At 38.3% G+C, this 25,984-nt stretch overlaps 1 protein-coding gene across 6 annotated transcripts in view; it reads left to right on the plus strand.

Moving 5' to 3' along the window:
• LOC131431744 (klarsicht protein) overlaps positions 1-25,984 on the plus strand; it is a 627,074-nt gene that overhangs the window by 535,625 nt on the left and 65,465 nt on the right. For all 6 annotated transcript variants that reach the window (XM_058597617.1, XM_058597616.1, XM_058597621.1 and 3 more), the window contains 3 exons: positions 18,808-19,236; positions 19,309-19,431; positions 19,499-20,569. In XM_058597617.1, coding sequence (XP_058453600.1) covers positions 18,808-19,236; positions 19,309-19,431; positions 19,499-20,569 — 1,623 coding nt within the window. The remainder of the gene's footprint in view (positions 1-18,807; positions 19,237-19,308; positions 19,432-19,498; positions 20,570-25,984) is intronic.

Consider the following 25,984-nt stretch of genomic DNA (forward strand, 5'->3'; position numbering starts at 1 on the left):
TTGACCGATTACCTACCCGAAATTACACGAAGGACCAAGTGGTACTCCAAAACAAAACCAATTGAAATTGGGGATGTCGTAGTAATCGTCGACCCACAACTACCCCGAAACTGTTGGCCTAAGGGCAAGGTCATCGGAACTAAACCGAGCAAAAGAGACGGCGAAATCAGAGCAGCGACCGTAAAAACCAAGACCGGAATCTACGAACGCCCAGTGGCCAAGCTAGCTGTGTTGGATATACGGAGCGTTCAGCTGTAAACCTATAATCTCGTAGGCATACCTGGGGGGAGTGTCACTTGCACAAAGCGCAAGTTTGCGCACCTTCATCAACTCAGCCTTACCTGGAAATGTGGACACCGTTTCTATAAATCCAGGGACTTACACACACCAACTCACCAACGACGATAGGCCACCTATGCTGGTTGCGACATCGCTGCTGTCATCGGTGTTAATAAGAAAAATAATAGTAAAAGTGAATTGCTAACAAAAATCCCTATAACAAATAAAACTCTAAGACTATCTTATCGCTAGTGCTTAAAACTAACTTATCGCTAGTGCTTAAAACTACCTTATCGCAGTGCTCTTATCACTAAATAACGCGAATTGGTAAGAAATAATGCAAAATAGCCGTAAACTTTCCTTACAAATTATTCTTAATATTAGGATCACTGATTGATTAAACAGAACTTGCTCTTGATCTCGTCAAGATATCCGTATCGTAACAGAATAGGCGAAATTACGAGGAAAACTAAACGTGAGTAATATATATATTCGCAAAGATACTATGTTCATATAATTAAATGTTTTGAATTAATTAATTGTTACATACCATTAGCTAAACTGAACTTTACATTTTTTCAATCTATACTCGATAGGAAAATTATAACTTCTCATCACCAAACACCTGTGTTTCATTTGAGCGTTATAGTTTCGGAAAGGTTCTGTAGAGAAATCGTTGAACGGAGTCAACAATATGGCTATTCCTTCTTACGTGATCTTTTGTCAAATATCCTGTAAATCTTAGGTAATATACGAGAATCAACTGATTACGGGTCAATTCTGTGAGCAATCTGCTCACAATGGTAGCCCTTAGCATGAGCATTAGCATTAGAGACCGCCCGTGTGTTGCTACTCCGTTATTGATCTGGACCAATTGAGATTGCAAAATGATTTTTTGAAGTAACATGTTTGGGAATAACACATTGTTTCACACTGTGCAAACTATATTGATGCATGCATGCTGATCAATACCGACGCCGGCCACGTCCGAATGCAGATCTACTTGGGAGGGGAAGGATTGTTAGTTCGATGCATGTTGCTACTAGGAACCGAGGAATCCTCTGCATTCCCACATGCATCACAGGAGAGGATACTTTGTTAGTAAATGTTTTAATAATGTTATCATGTGTTTATTGCTCTGGGTAGCCGGCTACCAAGAATGTTTTAAAGTATTAGCATTTTAAGTGTTATTTTGTGTTGGCAATATAATGCACGAAACAGTCTATCTCCGAAATTGACAAAACTCCGGACAGACGGCTGTCGAGTATGCAGTCACTCATTTATACATCTACCTTTCGCGATTTTTTTTAGAAATAAGTGTAACATATAGACATCGCACATTTAGACGAGCGCCCATTCCAAACGCGATCCTGAACCACGTCGAGTCTGCTTTCCCAAACGAATATTTCAAACGCTAAATATTACCTATTGTTCGAACATAATTCACGTGCTTTATGTTAGGTTATGAATCCCTAGGACAGAGCCTGAAAACTGGCCTGTCCAGAAAGAAATGCATCTTCCTACTTTTTACCTGTGATGAATTTGACGAATCGGCCAATGTTTCAGGAATGAAAGGGAGGATTAAAATATTCAACGCAATTTGAATTACAACTCATATGAAAGATTCAATCTGTAGAACTTGTTTTATGAATTTTTGATTTTTTAAATTTTCTAACTGTTTCGGTAGACTTTGTATCTTTTACCGAAAAATTATCTTCTTGCTTGCCTACGTCAGTAAATTCGCTAAAAACGCGAACCGTAGAATAACAAAGCTAAAAATAAAAAACGGAGAGTAACAAAGAAGATTAGAAAATACCAAATGAGGTGATGGGGGCATATCCGACAACGCATTAGTTCTCCTTCCCTTCGAGTATCAACACGTTTGCGTCCATCACGACTACGTGCTTGTTGTCCGGAATATGCATGATTGGACAACACACGGCAGAATAAATGTCGTTATAATCTAAGCTATAACAAGTGGAAAATATTAGCTACAAATATAAAATAATTCTACAAAAAAACTACTGGAAATAGCACAAAGACCAATTGATATTACTAGCAGCGCTGTTTGAGAGAGATCTGGCATGACAGCCCTTTAGGGATACATTTCGTAGCCCTTTAGAAATATATTATTAGAAAAAATACTCCCTTGTATGGCGGCAGTCATTCCTGTGTGGTAAAATATATCCTTCCAACCACGCCAGTCGCACCCTCAACTTTATTCAGCACGACTTCACCATCACTGAAAATCAACAATTAAACTACTTATTTCACTAGAACTTTCCAAAATCACTGAAAAAAACACTTTTTATTAGAGCAACACAGAAGCACTGTGTTTTCTTCTCCAGTGATGTCAGTTCTCCCAAATAGCTAGAGTCCAATTTGACCATAAAGTATAGTAATTCAAAATTTAAAAATTGTGAAGCTAAAACTCAAAGCGAATGCATAAATTTCTATCTTATCTTTTGAGAAAATGCATTGGCCGGAGATAGAAGATCTTTCTTTCAGTTTTGGAAAAATCAAAATTTCGAAAATCGCGACTGAAAATTTCAGAAGTGATTTTTATACAAAAAAACATAATTACCATACGTGCATCGAAAATTATTGCATACGTGCATCGAAAAAATTGCGAATTTATTCAGTAGAGATTTTTTTATTGAAGAAAATGTAGTAATTAAATCTTGCACGAACCACTTCGGTGTCGAGCTGAAGCGTAGAGGAAATTTAGCATTGACGTATCATCGGAAACTCTTCTCACTTTAGATTATCTTTTTAGCGATATTTCTTTGGGTGAAAATTTGTCATCAAGTTTCGCTGACACAAAAAATCGCTTGTGAACTTCGAGGTTCAGAGTTTTGTTTTTAGTCACTGAGTTTTTTTTTCAGAAAATCTCTTGAGCTGATTTTTCCTGAGTGACAGTGAAATGAACTTTTCTGATCATGATTTTCCCAACACTGCTTTCTCGACTTGTGTGAAATAGTGAAGTTTTCTTTAGGGTTTTCATTTTTTTGTCATAACTCAAGTCATAGCCAAGACTACCAGGTGGAATGTTCAAATATCTATAGAAGTGGTTTTAAAAAGTCTACGAACAGATCTGTGAACACAAATTCTATAAATTTCTACAAATGTAGAGAATTACAGACCAATCTGCATACCCAGCATATCTGTTTCTAAAAATACCCGAACATTGTTTCGATTACCTTGATAGTCACGGCCATCGAACCAGAGTGCTAACAACATGCTGGCCATTTTCCGGTAAGTCTGGCAACAATGCAACAACCGTTTCCACTAAAGAATTTCATATTTCAGTTCTATTTTTGCTGAAATCGTACCTAACAAGGAAAACAGAACCGGTTTGAAATTGAAGTAATACTGTGAATTTCATCTTTTTACTTCTACTATTTTCTTTCATACAGAATTTTGGACAGATACGTACTTCGTCTACTACTTGTAAACTTGTTCATTGTCTAAACCAGAACATACTATCATAAATATTCCGAAGCTCGTTGGGTTCAAGACTATTTTCTAAATTTCGTTTACAAGGAGTTTTGGTCATTTCTCTCACAACATAGAGCCACAACATAGAGTGTGCGATTATTGGAAATAGGAATTTGAAGTTCAAATAACGAACATCTCTAGATTTGATTGTTGCAAAGATCTCGAAATACGAACATCTCAATTCAACTTTACAAATTGCAACAAAAAAAAGATGGAAAAATGTGAATTTTCAAGACATCGCGGGAAAAAAAGACACACAAACTTTTGGTTGAAGAATTCTGACAGTCGAGTAGTTATTCAATCTATTTATTAATTTATTTTATTTATTTATTTGTCGTCAATCAAAAGTAGACCATAAGGATAATTACAATAATCGTCTTAAATTAGTAAACTATTCTAAATAGATCACTGAATAATGTATAATTTATTATGAGTTAAATAATTATAATTGGCTTACCGAATAGAACTGAAATATTGCTTTAGTTTGTTTTTTGACATAGTGAAATCGACTGCTTCTGAATGCTTGTTGTATACAGCCATCAATTGATTTATTGGCCCATTTTTTGCATAGTTTGTTCGCTGGTGGTTTGTAATAAAAATATTTCGATTTCTTAAAGGCCGAGATGGTATGTAAAAATTTAGTTTGGACAGGAGTTGACTGGAATCTACGCGATTCGAGACAATGTCATTTACAAATGAGACCATTGAAAATTCTCTGCGTTATTTTAATGTTTGAATACTGATCAGCATACAGCGAGCTTTATAGGATGGAAGAGGAAGTCTTGTCCAACCTAATTTACGAAGTGCAAATAACAAAAATTGTTTTTGAACTGATTCAATTCGATCTTCCCATGTGATTAAGCAAGGTGACCAAACTAAGCTACAGTATTCTAGTACTGACCGAACATAGGCAATGTATAATGTTTTAATTGTATACGGATCGTGAAAACAGTAACAAAATCGTTTTATGAATCCTAGCATGTTATTGGCTCTGTTTATGATTGTATTATAATGGTCAACAAAAGTCATTTCAGAATCTAGTATTATTCCTAAGTCCCTAATTCCTTCGCATTTTTAAACTGTTTGACTTCCAAGAGTAAGTATCAAGTCAGGTGTATTTCGTTTTTTACTGAATGTTATTCTACTGCATTTTTTCACATTTAGTTGAAGAAGACTTTTGTTACACCATGTATAAAAAGAAAGAATTTCTTCTTGATAAACCTTGGCATCCTCACTTTTCTCTATTTCTAAAAATAGTTTTATATCGTCTGCGTATATTAGAATTTTTATTTTTTTTAAAAGAAAGGAAATGTCGTTTACAAACAAGATAAATAAAAGAGGACCTAAATGAGATCCCTGGGGGACCCCAGAACTGACGTGAATGGGGCTCGACTTTTTACCCTTAAATTTTACAATTTGTTGACGATTTGTTAGATAAGATTCCAACCATTTAAGAAGACCTCGTAAGATTCCCAATTTCTGTAATTTGAACATAAGCATGGGTATGTCAACACGATCGAATGCTTTGCTGAAATCTGTATAAAGAGCTTCAATGTAATTTCCCTTGTCCATAGCGGTCAGGGTATAGTGGACGAATTAAAGCAAATTAGTAGTAGTGGAACGTCCTTTGAAAAATCCATGTTGCATGTGAGTAATTCTATTTTTTATTTGACTAAAGAGTTTGTCATTAACGATCGCTTCAAAGAGCTTCGGAATGCAAGAAAGAATAGCAATCCCGCGATAGTTGCATATGTCTGCTTTTTTCCCATTTTTGAAAATTGGTATAAGGAAAGAGTTTTTCCACGTATCTGGAAAAACTCCAGACTGAAGCGAATTATTAAAAAGCCAGCACAAAGGGGTTGCAAGATCTAATGCTAATTTTTTCATAAATATGGGTGGAATCCCATCAGGTCCGGCACTTTTAGAGACATCCAATTTGTTTAGGGCATCTATTATGTCTAGCACTTTGATTTGATTTACATTAATATCTTCAGTAAACTCTGGAAAGAAATTAAAATATTCACGATCGCGGTCATCTTCAGAAAACTTCGTATAGATTTGTTGAAAAAATTTAGCGAAAAGATTACAAATTTCTTGTGAGTTATTACCAATGTTTTCCTGTAAATACATTCTTGACGGAAAGTTTTCTGATTTCAATTTGTTTCTAACATAACTAAAGAATTTTTTTGGGCAAGACTTTATTTCCTGTTCAGTTCTTGAGTTATACTCTTCGAATGCAGTATCAATTGCTAAACTTAGTTGGTCACAGATGTGTATGTAATTCGATAAATTGTCACTATTATTTTCTCTTTTGTACTTTTTATGAGCTTTTTGTTTTCGATTTCTTAAATTTCTAATATGCTCGTTATACCAAACAGGATACTTTGAATTATTTTGTCGCCTAATTTTCTTTAATGGGACATGTTCATTTATTATGTCGTACAGCCTTGCGTAGAAAATATCGACTGAAATTTCGACATTTCTTTCGTTTCTAAGGAGTTCTTGCCAATCTATTTCTCGTAGCTTACGACTAATACTATCATAATTTGCTGAGTGGTAATCGAAAATCTCCTCATACTCGTAGTCGTCGGGTCTATTAATCTGATGTATAAATATTGAGAATTCGATTGCTGTATGAAAAACTTCATTTTTCCACAATGGAGTTGGTGATTCTATTACACAAAAATCATCGTGAATATTAGTAAATAAAAAATCTAAATAACAGTTTTGCTGATTTTTTACATGATTAATTTGATTAAGACCTAAACCAGATATTTTGTCGAATAAGTAATGAAGTGTTTCATTCTCCCCAACGAGAGGTAGTAAAATGCTATCATTTTCAGCGTCTTGAATAAAGTCGATATTGCGCTGATTAAAGTCTCCATATATATGAACTTTAACTTCCGATGGAAGCTTAGTAATTATTTCATCAGCAACAGGATTTTTTAATCAAACATAAGACGAATCATTTAACACCGCCTATAAATGAACCCAGTGATTTTGAAACGACATTGGGATATAATGCCTCAAATGGTTCCAATCTGAGTCGATGTGAATGGGAAATATTTGTTGAAGATTGGTCGTTTCCATATCAGCTAGTTTTAATGTTCAAACCGGCTCTACGAAAAATGTTTGCAGTCGTTTTGCGCTGAAGATGAAGTAATTAACCTTAAAAAATGTTAACCGTTGACGTGAAATAAATATTTTTCAAGCAACAAACGACCAAATGATAAAGCGATCCTTTAATACAATCAACAAAAGTAGTGGTACCCGTTTCCAGTAAATAATATCTATAAATTGAACTGCCTTGATGTACACTGAGGTCTTCTTTTACGTACCGCGCAAAACCACCGCCGTAATTCGGAAATTCGCTTAAAAAAACCGCAAAACTAAAGGAAATTTTTTTTTGTTAAGGTTATCGTCAAAGTTCCATGCACGCGGGTGGTTTTAGGAAATTTTTGATGGAAAATTTTCAAAAGTTTACGAAAACCGAAAACATACTGACCTTTGAAAAACTTTTTTCGATCTGCAGCGCAAAAATGACTCACAAAAATTCGAAGGATTTTCCGAGTGTTATCAAAAATAGTTCCGAAAAATGAGTGTTTTTGTAATCTTTTACAATTATTTGAAAAAATAATGCGATGATATGATTTGTTTTAAACAAACCTTTTCCTGGCAGCAAGAATTACATTCAGACACATTTTTGGAACAGCTTTCCACACTTTTCATGGAAAATCAACGAATTTCATATAACCGCATTCGTTGTATTTTTAAGATTTGGAAGTACTAAATGAACCACACATTATTTCACAACGATGCTAATTCGGTTTATAAACGGAATAACGATAGTTTTGTAAAGTTTTCTAAGTTTTACATAGAATAAGATCAATTTTGCAATGAACTGAGAAAAAGTTTGAATGCAGATAGATAAAAGTTTTTCAAAGCTCTATACGTCTTTGGTTTTGGCAAATTTTTAAAAATTTCCATCGAAAATTTCCGAAAACAACCCGCGCGCATGGTACTTGGACGATGGCCTCAAATGTTTCGGGAATGCATGAAAAGTCTAGATCTGGTGTAATCACAAATTTATTTTTTTTGAAAAAAATCGACTTTGAAATTTTGGGAAAAATTTTGAGATTTCCAAAATCCTAATTTTTTTTTAATGCCAAATGTCTTCGAAATGCATGAAAGTGCTTACAGATGTATTATTCAAAGTATTGTCCGTCGCTAGCGACAACTTTTTCCCATCTTTCCGTCAATTTTCGGATCCCGGCTCGAAAAAAAGTAGTCCTCTTTTGACGCTATCCATGAAGCAATCCATTTTTCCAACTCTTCGAAGGATTGAAAATGTTGATCTGCCAGGTCGCGTGACATCGAACGGAATAGGTGGAAGTCAGAAAGGGCGACATCTGGGGAATACGGCGAGTGGGGCAAGACTTCCCATTTCAGCGTATTCAGGTACTTTTTGACCACTTTTGCGACGTGAGGCCGAGCATTGTCGTGTTGGAGGATGACTTTGTCATGTCGCTCTTGATATTGTGGCCGTTTTTCTTTTAGAGCGCGACTAAAGCGCATCAGTTGCGTTCGGTTGCGATCTCCTGTGATGGTTTCACCCGGTTTTAAGAGCTCGTAGTAAATCACACCGAGCTGATCCCACCAAATACAAATTATAACCTTGGCGCCGTGAATATTCGACGAAGTAGCATGCCCGGGCTTCCCCCATGATTTTCTGCGTTTAGGATTATCGTCTCGAGCCCACTTTTGATCACCGGTTACGATGGCGATGTAAAAACCCCTTACGATTTTGTCTTTGAAGCAGTTGCTCACATACAAATAGACGGCGCTCGATGTCCTTCGGTTTCAACTCGTACGGCACCCAGTTTCCTTCTTTCTGAATCATGCCAAGGGCCTTGAGATGTTTTGAAATGGCTTGCTGACTCACTCCCAACGATTCGGCAAGCTCTTCTTTCTTCAGCCGGTACAGCCACCTATCGGAAAACGGCGGAAGCAAAGTTGCACACCTAATACTTATGAGAAATTCAATTAATGCTTTACTCTTACAAAAAAAGAGATTTATGAATTCCATAGTCGGGGACGGTTATAGTGTGATGGGTAAGGCGATGCCTTTCACGCAGCCCACCGGGGTTCGATTCCCAACCCCGCACATAGGGTCAGAAAGTTTTTCTGGCCCGAAGAGGCGAATGACCTTAAGGTTAAAACCTAATTCGAAACGAAAAATAATGATTCCGTAACGTAAACGTAATTCGAAACTTTGCCGAACAAAACATTTTCGTTTACGTCTGCAGTTGAAAACATAAATTCCGTTTCCTGTCGGATTACATAGCTAACTGGAAAATTGGCCACTATTCGGTTCACATTCGCAATTCGCTTTTTCTCCGCGAATGCCCGTTAGCAATCGCAGACCCGAAACCCGCAACATCCGGTTGGCATTGACCTGCTGTTGCTCTGCCGAGGAGGTCGAACAGATGTTCCTGGTCGGTACTTAATTCCCCCCCGAGAGAGTGCTTACGTTTGGTTTATGCAATCCCGGAGGCCTGGCTACCTTCAGAGAGAAAAGGTCAACGGTATTACAGTAAACTTTCGCTTTTGAACTTTGTGTAAAATATGCATAAAATCAGCTATTAGCGACCTACCGGATCGGCCCCCCTAAACCTACCGGGCAGTAGGGAAGTTATTTGCATAATAAACTATGACGCTAATGAGTGTGTGGTATTCTGCGGCGGGCTCGTTCGGACATCATCGGTATCGACAGGTCTGAAGACACATAATTTTAGCATATTGAAAATTACCGCTCATTGAACAAATTGCGCAATTCTTGTCAGTAATGAAGAAGAAACGGTTCGAAAGTTTTTTATTACCATGACTGAACTGCGAAAGGTTGCAAAGGTTATAAAACTGACGAACAGAAGCCAACCGATAATTACTCCTGCCAAAAGAAGTACTACTATTCCTTCCGGGTTCACTTTCTTCCCGTTACGATTCGCCGAAAACTGTGTCACACGATGATGACCGCGCAGGATCCCATCACATCACATCCAGAAGAGCCACGTTCGATCGGACCATCAAAATCGTTATGCTCTTCGTATTACCGCATCATCCGCAGTCAACTGTTTTAATGAGATCTCTAAGGTTCAATCAGACACGCGCGCAGTACAGTTCGTGAAACGATGATGGACCCCGGCTCAGCCCTTAATTGGGTTTTTTTTTGCGCGCACGCAGTACCAAAAACTACGTTCGTTATAAAACAATTTACGATCGATGCCACGAATGGGGAGAGTAAACCGTAAACCGACGCCGTACCCGGCGGTATTGGGAAGTGTGTGCCTTTGAACAGTTTTGCATAGACAAAACAACGCAAGCGAGATCGCATTTCGCTTCGTGGGGAGAGTTTTCTATTTATTTCGATGAACTCGCAGTGATATTGTTTTCGTTAATGATCGATGCCAACAGTAATAATGATCGTTTCTTGGAAGTGAGTAGAATGTTTGTTGTTTCATTTTTAGTTAAATCTTCATGAAGAATCGCTTTAGTTAGAAAAGTAAAAAATGCGAAGGAAAAATTTTAGATTACAATCACTGTCTTGTCTTTGAAACAAGAGTTTCATTTAACATTCAGAATTCGAATATTGCGATATCAGAGCAATTCAAGATATCAGAACTAGAAAAGGGGTGAAATCACATCTTCAGTATGGAAAACCGTTAGTTTTGCACGGATGGAGGGCTAATTTTTTAAAAGAGGGTATGCGTTTTTGCATGAACAGCTCGGAAACTGTTCTTGGTAAAAAAAATGGAGTCGAAGAACAAGTTCTAAGAAATTGATTGAACGTTTCAAAACAATAAAGACCGTCCCAGAAAGTATAGATGCAACCTAAAACCACTGCCATTTCGCGATGGTTTAGAATCTGTCAATTTTTATGGCTGCGTCCTGTTGTTTACACTCTTCTCTAACCACTTGTGCAGTAGTTTGTTAGTTTTCATTAGTTTGTTTCGAAATGCGTGGACTTTCAGCAGAACAACGTCGCAAAATTGTGTATAAATGGTGCACAGAACGCGGACTGTCACTGAGAAAGATAGCAAAAATGGAAGGAGTAAGTGAAATAGCCGTGCGAAATGCAATCAGGAAGTTCGGTGAGGATAACACCTTTGAGGATAAACCGAAAACGGGTAGAAAAAAGGATCTGCCAACCCTTAGTTGGATAAACGTATACTGAAGGTGTTCGAGCAAAAGAAGGAGGTTTCAGTTCGGGATGTGGCCAAAAAAGTGGGCACTTCGAAGTCAAATGTTCTTCATGCTAAAGAACGTTTGAATCTTCGAACCTATAAGAAGCAGAAACAACCAAAACGTAGTCCGAAACAAGAAGCATCGATCAGGCCGAGGCTTCGAAAGCTGTACAATACGATTCTTGCTGGAAATTTGAACATGCAACAGCGAAATATACATCAAGGAATGTTTACAAAAACGACTTTTACCCATGATTCGAAGCCACAAGGATCCTGTTGTCTTCTGGCTAGATTTTGCTTCTTGCCACTACTCTAAATTAACGGTAGAATGGTATACTACCAAAAATGTCACTTTCGTCCCAAAAGATATGAATCCAACAAATTGCCCACAACTTCGACCAATTGAGGAATTTTGGGAATTAACGAAGGCATATCTTAGGAAACATGTCTCGGCAGCCGAAACCATTCAACAGCTCGAAAAAGATTGGAAAAAAGTGTCAAAACTTGTCGCCAAGAAGTCTGTACGGAATTTAATGAGGAACGTTCGCAAGAAGGTGCGCCAGCTAGTCTACAATGGCTAAGTATCAAATGTTGAGAATAATATTCTGTTGTTGTAGTATAATATTATCAGTATATCGAATAAAATTTGAATATCTAACAACTTGTGAATTATTTACAGCGAAATCAAAGTGCGTCCATACTTTCTGGGACAGTCTTTATATTCTGTATTCTCATTATGACTGTAATTTTACCATTTGAGGCACAATCAAATGACCCGAAAATTCACGTAAAATGTACCTTTATACATTCAATTTAAAACTGACTGTTTTTTTCGAGTGTAGTTTAATTGGCAAAACGATTTCCCCGGAAAGAAGAAAGCTACGGGTTCTAGTCCCGTCTCCGAGGTAACTTTTTCGCAGTTTTCATTTCATAGTTGTGTTCGTAAGTCTTTTTATTTCAATCTTTTTTTCTCATTAGATACGGATCGAATTTAAAACTAGTTCTGGGCGGCTCTTCGTCTCAAGAAAAGACTAAAACAAATCATTGAAAATTTTATTTCACAAAGATAGAGTGAAGTGGATTCTGTTCGATTTCGTTCTACCTGAAAAAGCTCATGCTTACAGAAATACAATGTACTAACCCAAAGATTGATCGGTTCGTCGAAATCCGTTTAGCTATAACTCTTGTAATTTAGTCTGATGAATCTATCGGAAACCGGGAAAACGAATGAACCTAGACAGATGTGATGTGCAAAACTGCCCGTAAGGTCTACGAAAAGATCTGCACAACGGTTTACTGACATTAACCTTTTAAGGGTAGAATAAAAAAAGTTTCTGGGATCGATTTATAGTTTTTAGAAAAACCCATCAAATCTAAATTAATTTTTCTTGAGTACGAAACTGGGGAGCAGTTCATTTCGCCGAGAAGGCCATTTCATCGACAAGTTTTTTTGGGAATTCCGTTCTGAGGATCATGAATAAACCTACAAAAATATTTCAAGTCTCTGGATCATTTCCGAAGTACGATTGTAGGTTAACAAAACGGGAGTTAAAATAATTGTTTTTTTTATCAATTCCAATCACGAATTAAGACTAATGATGAATTCGGCGAAATAACTTTCTGCGAAATTTCTCTTTCGCCGAAATGGTATTCGACGAAACTGCTTTCGGCGAAGTGGTTTTCGGTGAAATGACCCTGATCCACGAAACTGAATGTTGTCACTGATTCGGTGCAATCGGCCCTCGAAGCAGATCGTTTAATGTTTTCCGTTTTCGTCTTACTAGTGCATAGAAGTTTAACTTAAACCGCGGGTTTTTTTGTTTTCAAATGAAAATAAAAAGCAGCATACTGCTCATCAGGAGTTTTTGTGAAACTGTTTTTTAGGTTGAGCCACAGACACATCGTGCACTATACAAAAGAAAGTTAAACACATTTAAAGCTTGCTTCATTTAGAATTGGAACAAACTTTTGCTCATATTGTTGCGCTCCTGGTGGACGGATTTGGAAGTTCTTGGCGCTCACGTGTCGGGAATTTTGTCAGCTTCACGTATGATTTTTGACATTCCGCAAATCGACTGTACTTTGTAAACAATCAACATGGAAGCCGAAAGAAGGGAAAAAATTGTGCACAGTTATTTGGAAAATCCATTGTGGTTTGCATCCAGGCTAGCTAAACAGCTGAAATTGCCCAGAAATACCGTATGGCGCGTTATCAAACGGTATAAGGAAACATTGACGACGATTCGGAAGCCTCAAGCCAATCGTCGGAGTGGAACTGTCGACCGGATACTGCGTGGTAAGATTTTGAAGACGATTAAGAGGAATCCTAATCTGTCGGACCGTGATTTGGCCGAAAAATTCGGTGCTGCCCATAGTACCGTGAGGAGAAATCGACTCCGGGAAGGAATCAAATCGTATCGAGCTAGCAAACAGCCAAATCGGACCATAAAACAGAATAGTGTGGTCAAAATTCGTGCTCGGAAACTATATGACCAGGTGCTGACCAAGTTCGACGGGTGTCTTCTGATGGACGATGAAACCTATGTCAAGGCTGACTTCGAGCAAATCCCAGATCAAAAATTTTACTTGGCAACGGCTTTGGGGATGTTCCAGCCTAATTTAAATTTTGCCGACAAATTTGCAAGAAAATGTATGATTTGGCAGGGCATTTGCAGCTGTGGCAAAAAAAGTTTTCGTTACAAATAAGACAATGACATCGGAACTATACCAAAAAGAGTGTCTCCAAAAACGAATTTTGCCGTTCATTCGATCCCACGACCATACTGTAATGTTTTGACCAGATTTGGCAAGCTGTCATTACAGCAAAGCCGTTTAAGAATGGTATGCAGAGAAAGTGGTCCAGTTTGTTCCGAAAAACCTTAACCCACTCAACTGCCCCCAGTTCCGCCCTATTGAGAAATACTGGGCAATCATGAAGAGGAGACTCAAGGCAAAGGGAAACGTTGTCAAAGACATCAATCGGATGACGACCTGGTGGAATAAGATAGCTAAAACGATGGACGAAGAAGGTGTGCGCCGCCTAATGTGGACGTGTTACAGGATAAATTCGAGAATTCCTTCGAAACCGTGACGAATAATTTTATCCGTATTTTTTCTTAAAAATATGAAGAAAACGTTTCATTTGTATAAAAAAAAGTTGACTTCGAAAAAGCTGGGAAGGTAATGTCACTGACATAACTGGGGTACGTGAATACGAATAAAAATGATAATCGTTCGTATTAGTTGATGGTCTGAATTTCGCAACTTTCACTGCTTCGCTTCCAGAAGTGTAACGATGCATTTATACTGAAGAAAGACACAAATAAGTAACGCGGAACAAATGAGAGTACAAAAATAGCGACATACAGAATTTTGATGTCGAGAGCCAAATTGTGGGATTCTCTACGATATTAAACACTGTTCGGAGAATTTTTCTCGAACGCGAAGCAGTCAAATGCTGGATTTTTTCGCACTCGTTTGGTGCGATTTTCGCACTGCGAAATTGTTATAGATTTTCAATAAACTGATAATTTTTATCACCAATGCAATACCAGGAATAAGTAGACGAAAAAGTGACAAAATCAGAATCGACCTTCTCCGATTTGGATGAAACTTTGCACATGGCTTCAGTATGGCAAACCATAAGTTTAGAATCGATGGAGAGGTCAATCCGACTTACGACTGATTTTTAAAAAGGGCGTATGTATTTTTGTATTTCACCAAAATTAACCTTTCTCAAATCGTTGTAAATCGGAAACCGTTAATTGTACAAAAATTACGTTCAGGAAGAAGTTGTAGGGAATCGATTGGGCACTCTAAAAAAATATACACTGAAATTTTTTTTTGATTTTTTTCTCAATAATCACAAAATAATCCAAAAAAGTTTAAAAAAACATGGTTTTAATTTTTTTTCACAATTTTTATTTTAAAGCTGTTTTTAAAACCTACATCCAATCCGTGCCTTTTGAAAAATGAAGAAGATAAAGCTAAAACAATTTACAGATATATTCGAAATTTCAAGTTCTCAAGTTCTGCATACCATTCTTGAACGATTTTCTATTTTTTATTTAACTTTTTCGGATTATTTTGTTATTATTGAGAAAAAAATCAAAAAAGTTTTTCAGTATATATTTTTTTAGAGTGCCCAATCGATTCCCTACAACTTCTTCTTGAACGCCATTTTTGTAAAATAAACGGTTTCCGAGTTACAACGATTTCAAAAAGGCAATTGTGGTGAAATGCAAAAACACATACGCCCTTTTTAAAAATCAGTCGTGAGTCGGATTGACCTCTCCATCGGTTCAAAACTTATGGTTTGCCATACTGAAGCCATGTGCAAAGTTTCATTCAAATCGGAGAAGTTCGAGTCTGATGATCTGCTAAGCATTTCCGGAATTGCTCTCCAATTTGCAAAGAAGCACAGTTCTTTAGATAACATTTGTGGCTGATTTTGAAGGGTTGATTTTGCATAATGTTCTCCGCTGTTGCCCAATTTTCTTTGTATTTGTATTTCTCCAATGCAAACGACCAGCAGCAGGTTGACACAATACATAGTAGGAAAACTTCGTATAGTACTTTGAGACCATATTAATAGTTCTAAGAAGAAATGAATTTTAGAATTAAGAAACTGGACCAAATTCCAGAACCAAATAGGCTCATAATTGTAATTTTATTCTAAAACTGAATTCTCAATTTGGATTCCGAAACTGAATTTAGCTCCGAAATCCAGTTCCAGCATGCAGGTTCTGAGTTATGGAACTAAATTCAGAATTTTGAGACTAAATTCTAAATCTGAAATTAAGTACAGAATACAGGTAGATCAAATAAGAGTCAAAACTCAGTTTTAGAATTCATTTACAGAAATCAATCCAAAATCCATAATGATTTAGAAAACTTTGTTTTTGAGTTATTTATGGTTATCTCGCACTGTTGAAGCTTTAATCATTAATTCCTGAACATATTTCCAATAGCTTGCAGGAAAAATTATGTTGTTTGGGTTCAGTACAACAAGAGATTTTCACGATTGAATTCTATCCATTCTGATCGTTATCGGAAATGTGTCGTCTGATTTCGTCGAAATATCGATGGTTCGATCGACGACACGACTTGCCACTCGTCTATTAAAACTATATCACGAATCTGACTATCCCTCAGTAACTCGAAATGTCAGATCGAAATTTCTTGAAAATTTCTTAAAACAGGCAACTCGATTTGATAAATTATTGATTTCGAAATACCTTGGATACTGTTATTCAAAGACATGTTTATGTAGATAAACAAAACTAACTCCTAACTAATCGATATACCAGTCGTGCATTTTACCACTGTGCCTAAGAACAAGAATCGGCCCTTAAAAGTTGAGTGAAGCGCTATGTTTTTGCGATAAGGATATGTTATATTATTTTATTTGCACCACCTGTAATTGTATGTACCGGAAATTTGGTAGCATAGCAGTTACCAATCAACTACATCAGCATCTCACACCATTAGAAAAATTCAATAATGAATTGATACTATTGCGTAGTGTAATATGAGCCTTTAACACTAAATCTCCTCACACACCCCAGACCACACGCACTTAACAAAAACCCGTAAAAGCATCCTTCCACGAAAACCTAGAAAACTACATAAAATAAAAACATTACCTACATAAAGCCGACTAAAATATCAACACTTGCACTTTCCGGTGACCCAGCGAAAAAACGCAGTGGCCATAAAACTCGACTACAGAAACAAGGAAGCATCAAGTTTCAAATCGTTATGTCATCGAAATAAAACAGAAAACAAAAACACAATAGCCTGTGTCACTTCCCTCTTCTTCACGTCCCTCATGTCCCACAATCGATACAAGTCAACACGACCTAGAATAACAGTAACTCAAGAACACACACTAATTCAAACCGACACTCACGAGAATAACCCAACATGCTATCGCCTTCTCCACTCCGTATCACACCCGCTCACGCTCATCAAGAAGCTTTACTCACTCTCTTACCCACAAAATATACAATGGCCGACACGATACAACGAGTCCCATTGGTTAAACCCGATTTACATTGCGCGTTCTAACTCCTCCTCCCGGATTCTCAGAGATCCGATTCATAAAATATTCAAATTATGCGACTAAGAATTTCTTATAAGATCGTATCATCAACATTACTATTTTTTCACGCCATTGAGACAAACTTTTGTATTATGACTTTTGCTAATACTAGAATAGTTTGAGTATGAAATCTGGATAATTCTAGGAAAATTCTTTTGAGAAGACTTGAAACGCATCTCTAATAAAGATCTTCATGGATAACAATCAAGCTTTTTAGCATGATTTAGCAGAGAAATAACATAAAAAATTTCCTTTGTTTGTTACTGACTCAATGTATAAAGGATCTTTGAAAATAGCTTCTATTTAATAATGGTGTTTCAAATCGACATCACAGAACGCAGCAATTTCATTATCGTTCTTTTCCCATTGATTTAAACTTCTGTGAGGGTTCTTCTAGTGTTACGAAATAATGTGTTTGGTCTCAATTGAATGCATGAAAGACGAAATAAACATCCTTCTCCACGTTTTTTTTTTCGAGTTCTAGAAACAGTAATTTTACTTGATTATTAGCAAATACACATGATTGGTCATTCAGTTTCGTCTTGTGTCCATTTTATTGCAACAGATTTGGAAATACATGACGGCACACAAGAGAATAGAACGCTTTATTTCGAACTTAATCCATTTTTTCTTGCATTTTCGTGGCTACTGACAATGGATCGGGATAGTTTTCCTGTTTGTTTGTTTATTTCTATAATTGCGGTTCCTTGACAAATAACGCATAGCAACCAGAACAGTGTTGCCTAAAAAGATTAATTTTATCATTATCAAGGGGTCGCTATAATTGTGGTAACTGACGGAAAATCACTCACACACACTTTTTATTCCGATTTTCTTCGGAGTGCCTGGTCGTGTCGTCGGTTCGATCATTTCAGGCAGAACAGTTTTCCAAGCATATACTCAATGCAATCGCCATCAATATTCGCTCGTTGTCCATATTTTCAAGGGCTTTAAGTAATAAATTAAACTCACATTGCATATTATTCTTTATTAACAAAAAAAAGCACTTATCAAAAGCTGCAAAATGCGCAAAAAATCACCATTCCAAGCAAGTTTTTTAGGGTCAAGTTGCGTGAGGTCATTTCTTATTTATATTCTACTCAGTTTGATTCGTTTTTCTCCTCGTTGAGACGAACACAGAAACGTTGACAGTAATTGTTTATTGACAGAACCGAACCGGGCTTGCAACGGTCGTAAAAAAAAAAAGAACTTCTGAGTCAGCCTGCTGCGATCGGTGATTGTCAGCAAACTGCATGGCAAACGTTTATCATCATCGTCCAGTTTACGAGCCTACTTCGCCTACAAGCAAAAACCGTCTGCCTGGAGTGGAGTGCGAACAAACAGCCTTTCGGTCTGGTTGCTAAATTTACGCGTCTACGCAGGCTTTGGTTTCTTCCGTTTCGCCCGCCGCTTCATTATGCCAATGCCAACCATAGTCAAAATGTAAACACAGAAAGATAAGCTATCGTCAACAGTGTGAACGTTTCTCACTCCCCCCCTGCCCCTCTCTGTATGAGTGAAGCGTTGTTTGAAGTCATTCTTAGCCCAATTGTTGGTAGATGCAGTGGCGAACTGCAAACGTAGCACTATTTGGTACAAATCTAATTGTTTACATTTCCCGTTTAAAATTTCGGAAGGTCAAACCACTAATCTGTTTTTCGTTTCCTGTCCTTTCACTGTTTACAGGAAATCTACCGTGAAATAAAATCCAATTCGCGAGCCGTTGCAGCCTGCGTACGTGCGTACGAGAAAAAATCGGCCAAGGCGAGTAAATTTTCCGGCAACATCTCCGGGGTCAACAGTGTTGCCTCGTCCTCGACGGCCACAACCGCCGGAAACAGTAGCAGCAGTACCGGACCACCGTCCGGATCGGGATCACTGATACCGGAAGTGGACGCACAGCCGAGCACCTCGGCAGTTTATTTCCAACCCACGACCCACCGAAAGCCCACCGATCGGAGCTTCCCGGAGGAAAAGTTGACTGCCGTGAAGCTCAGCAGCAAGGCGAAGGAGAACAGCATTGTCAAGGGGCTGCAGCGACGGTATCTGCTGCTGTACTTGAAGGCATTCGAGTTCCAATTGCTGCTGGAAGGACTGCTGGATAGTAAAACTTCGGTAAGTGCGACGCAAATAAATCGATAGCAGCACACGTGTGCTAACCTTCAACGTTATTCGTTTTTTTCGCAGAGCTCTGATAACAACGCCAGTCTCTCTGACACGGATGAGGAGCCCGTTAATAAATTAGCACGCCTTAGCAATTCCAACAAGTCAAAATCCCCCGGTTCGCCACAGAATGAGTGTTTGAGCGACGTAAGTATTCGTGGTTTTTCACGAGTCATTTTAGCATTAATCGACACAATTCTCTTTTTTCTTACAGGAAGAATGGGTTAACGCCAAGAAACTCTCGAACGCTGGTTTCGATGCCGATTCCGAGGGTAGCGACTGTGAAATTGTGCCTAAAATTATCAACTATCACACCCTGCAGCACGTTAATCCCTGTAGTCCAGCGACGACTACGTCAGTCACGACACACACACCGTCGACACCATCCTCACCACCATCCGCTACGAATCCGCTGCTTCCGGAGGTAGCGACTGCGAGTCCTATGATGATGATGGAAACAGACATCGGCAATCTGTCGACCAACACGATCGTTACTATCGCTAGTACCAACACGACGACGGCCAGTACCACAACGACGCTTGTGACCGGTGCCCCCGCGAGTGGCAAACTGTTTAGTGAGGATCTGATCGATGGGATCATTCGGGAAGCGAATGCCCAAGACCTGATTAACAATAACCGGGACAACCACAGCGCGACGAATGAAATCACCAATCAACTGAGGGGTAAAACTTCCTCCCCGAAACAATCGGGCAAACAGAAACGCACCAAACCCAACGATCTGTCCAAGTTCAATCGATCAACGAGAAAATCGAAAAATTGTGCCACATTTTACTTTAAGCACCTGGATACCGACTCGGAGTTGAACAAGGATTCGAGTGAGCGCGCCAAATCGGACGAAACGTCCAGCTCGTCGGAGGGTGACGAGTGGGTGTACAACAATGGCGACGAAGGCGCCCAAGAGGGTGGTGAAAGTAGCCCGGACAGTTCCGGTTCCGATCCGGCAGCAGTCCGTTCGAGTGGCGGTCAGGTGATACCACTCGGGGACGAAGATGAAAAGGAGAACAAACCGCATGGTGGTGGTGGTGGTGGCGAAGATAACAAACCGGACGGCACAAAACTAACGGGTTCCGGTACTGCCGGTCCAACGTTGACCACCACGGGAAAAGAGTTGAAATCGAAGAAGTGTTTGGACTTTTCCCCGGATGCTTTGGCCGGTATTAATCTTAGCAGCCGTGCCCTGATGATGACTTCGATCGGTTCGTTCGGCAAGAGTTCCGACTCGGTGGATAGTGGCGGTAGAGGATCAGCGATTATCACGTCTAAGGTTAGTACAATTTATGTTAATAACTGTCCTTCGGTTTGTTTGAGTGACATTCGAGAAAGAACTAGTATCTAATTTTAGATATATTCGGGATTACAAGTGCAATGAAAAATGCTGGTCGCCTATGTTTTCTGTGTAGGTCACTTATCAAATGCAAACAGATAAGGTAGTGATTAGACCTTGACCATCATAAACTGAGCTATTTTTGATATTGTTCAACTTATCTTTTCAAATACTTCAGACTGGTTGATAAGTTGATCGGTGCTTAGAAATTAATAGAGTCATCCGAGGAATCGTAAATGTTAAACTACAGGAGAATTGATTTTGATGCTTTGATTGAGTTTCTTCGAAACATAAATTGGGAACCTCTCAAGATCTTCTGTTGGAGTAATTAAACTTAAATTTGTCGTCTTCGAGCTCTGAAACATGAACGGAATTCATGGCAGCGTAAACAGCGTCGTTGGCGTTCTACTGAAACTAAGAAAAATTTCAAAAAGTCTAGCGATGAATTTCGTTTACTGAATACCGGTTTATACAAAGCTTATGTTATGCGAGTGCCTACGACGACGGAACCCTAAAAAAAATTTGGAGCTTTGTCAACTCGAAACGAAAATGCTCGTCGTTCGTTTTGATGGGGTAGAATCCACTTGTACATTTGATTCTTGTGAACTGTTTGCTAGTTTCTTCGCATCTGTTTTTGCTAACAGTACCGCCTCTGCCACGCAGGCTAAAACCACCGCAATGGACGTTCCTGTTAGTCTAGTGGATTTAAGCACATTTGCAATCACTCCGGATATGATCGTCACCGCTGCAAAAAGGTTGAAAAAGTCATACTCTACTGGACCTGATGGTATTCCAGCAGTAGTTTATAGTCGATGCGTCCACGTCCTGACTGATCCCTTGTGTGTGATATTCAATAAGTCGTTCGAGCAAGGCATATTTCCGACAATCTGGAAACAGTCTTATATGTTCCCAGTATTCAAAAGTGGCGATCGCCTAAATGTACGAAGTTACCGCGGTATAACCAGTTTGTCAGCAGCGTCGAAGCTTTTTGAGTTGGTAGTTAGCACTGTCGTACTTTCCAAAACTAAAACGTACATCTCTACTGAACAGCATGGTTTTATGCCTGGACGATCGGTGAGCACAAACCTGTTGAATTTTACATCTACCTGTATCACTCGGATGGAAGAAAAATCTCAAATTGATGCAATTTATACTGATCTGAAAGCAGCGTTCGATCGAATAGATCATGAAATACTTGTAACAAAATTATTCCGACTAGGCGCTTCGAGAATGTTTGTTAAATGGCTGAGCTTTTATTTATGCAACAGAGTACTAAGTGTGCAGCTAGGCTCGTGTATTTCTTTCACGAATAAATCTGGTGTTCCTCAGGGTAGTAACCTAGGTCCACTATTGTTTGTGCTGTTCTTTAACGACGCTACTTTACTACTTGGCGTTGGATGCAGACTGGTTTACGCTGATGACCTGAAGTTGTATCTGTCAGTTCGGTCTATTGAAGATTGTGTTCGTCTCCAGGAACTTTTAAATATTTTCGTTGGCTGGTGTAGAAGAAATTTTTTAATTATTAGTACCGTGAAATGTCAAGTTATAACATTTCATCGCAAAACCAACCCCATAATGTTCGACTATCAAATCGATCGACAAACTCTTGAAAGAGTCGACGTTGTCAATGACCTCGGCGTTTGGTTGGATACTAAGCTTACCTTTAACCAACACCGATCAACTTTGATTTCCAAAGCAACACGACAACTCGGCTTCATAGCGAAAATTAGCCGAGACTTCAAAAACCCGTACTGTCTAAACGTGTTTGGTTTGGAGCCCTTACCAACTCGTTTGGAACTTGCGAATAGAACGTGTACAGAAGACATTCGTCCGGTTGGCTTTGCGGCACCTCCCATGGCAAAACCCTCTGGATTTACCACCGTACCCTGGCCGCTGTCCTCTGATTGGCCTGGAATCGTTACAGCGACGAAGAAAGATGCAGCAAGCGTTACTTGTGGTTAAAGTAATCAATGGCGATATTGATTCACCAAAATTGTTATCTCTTCTTGACTTCCGTGCTTCTCAGCGATCTCTACGCTCGACGAGTCTATTTCAACCAAGATTACATCGTACTATTTTCGGACTACATGAACCAATGACAGCATGTATACGTGCATTTTCCAAAGTGGAGCATCTCTTTGAATTTGGTGAACCAACGCACAAGTTCTCACACAAATTATTAAGTGTATCCTTTTTATAAGTTTTTTCGTTGTACTTCGTGTTATTCATTAAGACTTTTAATTGTCAGATGGATTATTTTAACAAATAAACAAATAAATGTATGCCATTAACTAGTACCCAATTTTAGAATGACTCTTCGATCAGATCTCAAAGTAACCACATAAATCATTCGCCACCTATAAAAATCAGTTGGCTGCTTGTCAATACTGTCAATAGTCTGCTCACCACGGTGAGCCTTGCATGAAATTGAACAAAATGGCAATCACACTCATTAACAGTAGAAAATTGTTCTTCGTGGGTTCCAAGTGATTCAAATTGATTCTCCTTTTGAAATTTGTACCAATCAGGCGTGTACCCACAAACGTAGTCCGAAACAAGAAGCATCGATCAGGCCGAGGGTTCAAAAGCTATAAAACACGATTCTTGCTGGAAATTTGAACTGCATAATCATGGACGACGAAACCTACGTGAAACTCGATTACAAATCCTTGCCGGTGCCACAATATTATACGGTGAGAGAAGGGCAAGTGTTTAACCAGTCCGAGACATCGATTGAAGTCGAAAAATTTGGTAGGAAATCTATGGTCTGGCAAGCAATTTGTAGCTGCGGTAAGATTTCGAAATCCTTCATCACCACTGCTTCAATGAACAGCGAAATATACATCAAGGAATGTTTACAAAAACGACTGCTACCCATGATTCGAAGCCACAAGGATCCTGTTGTCTTCTGGCCAGATCTTGCTTCTTGCCACTACTCGAAATCAACGGTAGAATGGTGTACTACCAAAAATGTCACTTTCGTCCCAAAAGACATGAATCCACCAAATTGCCCACAACTTCGACCAATTGAGGAATTTTGGGCATTAACGAAAGCACATCATAGGAAACATGTCTCGGCAGCCGAAACCATTCAACAGAAGTCTGTACGGAATTTAATGAGGAACGTTCGCAAAAAGGTGCGCCAGCTAGTCTACAATGGCTAAGTAGCAAATGTTGAGAATAATATTATGTTGTTGTAGTCTAATATTATCAGTATATCGAATAAAATTTGAATATCTAACACTTGTGAATTATTTACAGCGAAATCAAAGTGCGTCCATACTGTCTGGGACAGTCTTTGAAACGTCACATTGACGTAGACTGTCTTTTAAAAGGGGCTAAACTCTTACTCATTTTTATTCGAAGAGTTGACGAAAAAAAGTATTCCACTAAAACGTATTATACTATTGTTTTTCACAAAATCAGTTAAATTTTCCAACAAAAATACTGAACTACTTCCATATCGATTCCTACACTGAAAAAAATTCCCCTTAAAAACTGAAAATCAATTTAAATAAAAATCTTTTATTTTGATGAAAAAAATTTTACAGTGCCTTTTTTATCGAAAACTAAACTAAACTGTAAGTTACTATTAAGTTTCGGGAGGGATTTGAACCCTTAAAACCAAGAGATGCGTGTATTCATGCAGAACTTTTCACATACCTGTAGCAGGTAGTTTTTAAGATTATAAACGCCTTCTCTTGTTTCTCTACTGGAAATTCCAGTTCAAAATTTGTTCATGTGATTGGATTCATCTAAAATTTTATAACAACTTAAAGACCTTAAGACCATCTAGTTGAATTTAAGTTAGAAAAAGTAGGTTTAACTATTCTTGAGATCGATTTTTTTTTCTACTCTTGAGAAATACAAGTGAACTCGGTATTTCTGGAGTCCGTTACTGTACTTCCGGAGGATAAAAAATCGGGTACCGATATAGCCAAAGCTGGTTCGTTTGGCCATCAACTATCAAGGCATACTTATTGAAACAGGTTTTGCTTTTCTCATATAAGGCTATGCAATCACTATGAAAATCGACTTTTCAACCGAATTGCAGATGCCATTCGATTCAGCTCGACGAACTGAGAAAATTTCTGTGTGTGTATGTATGTAATAAAATACTCACTTTTCGAAAATGGCTGAACGAGTTTGCACAAACTTAGATTCAAATGAAGGGTCTTATGGTAGTATGGTATTGAATTTCAATTAGATCCGACTTCCGCTTCCGAAGTTTAGAATTAGGTATAAAATGTGCACTTAATTTTCTCGGAAATGGCTTAACCGATTTTCACAAACTGAGATTCAAACAAAAGGTCTTGAAATTATTTAAAATTTTCTAGAACATATTATCGTGATTCGACTTCCGGCTTCGGAACTAGGGTGCGATAAGTGGGAAATTTTCATTTTCATGTGTATTTTTCTACAAACAAATACAAATCCCATAAAACTAAATTATAAGTTTGCAAAACTTATTAGTGTGTGAGCAAAAAAAACTTAATTCGGCACTAATAGCTCTCTATTTCCTGTACCGGAAGCACGGTAGTGAAAAAACTCCAAATGATTTAAATTGAAGCTCATATTATCTCAAAAGCTACTGTGAAATTTCATCAGGATCTGACTTTCGGTTCCGCAATTACAGGATGACGAATGTCAAAGCTTTCAAACCGCCATATAAAATGTGACGAAATAAAACCAATACGTACCGGTACGAGCTGGCACAGAAGATGAAAACACAACTCGCCTTTACAAACAATGCACACAGTCAGCCGGCTTTGTTCGATTTCGTACACGCTATAAAGAAAACGGAAACCAACACCTAAGCTACTTACTCACTTTAACTCATATAACCCATATAAAGCTTTAGAATTTAATCCGAATACAACTTTCGGTTCCGGAATTACCAAAAACGTGAAAGAATTCTAAACTAAACTCGAAACTATTCCAACCGTCAGCCATTGTTAGTAAACGGCGTATCAAACTAATTCCGGCTATTCTGGCTTCCGATTTTTGATTCCGGAAGCCTCGAAAATAGTGTTTAAATACTCCAAAATGAAACTCAGGCTATTTTCTCAGAGATGGTTTGACCTATTTTCATGGCTTAAGTAGATAGTCTTATAATCCCAAATAAAAATCGTCAATTTCATGTGGATCCGACTTCCGGTTCCGGAACTAGAAGAGGGAAAAGTTCTTAACTAGGTTCGAAACAGGTCCGATTTGTAAGTCATGTTCCTCGGTATCCGGATTCGGAAGTATTGGAAATAGTGGTCGAATATGTATGTATGTATGTAAGTATGTATGTGTGAAGTCACCATCAGTTCAAGGCATTACCAATGTATGCGGATAGGCTTCCAGTAGATC

Source organism: Malaya genurostris, chromosome 2, assembly GCF_030247185.1.
Source record: "Malaya genurostris strain Urasoe2022 chromosome 2, Malgen_1.1, whole genome shotgun sequence".
NCBI classification, from domain to species: Eukaryota; Metazoa; Arthropoda; class Insecta; order Diptera; family Culicidae; genus Malaya; species Malaya genurostris.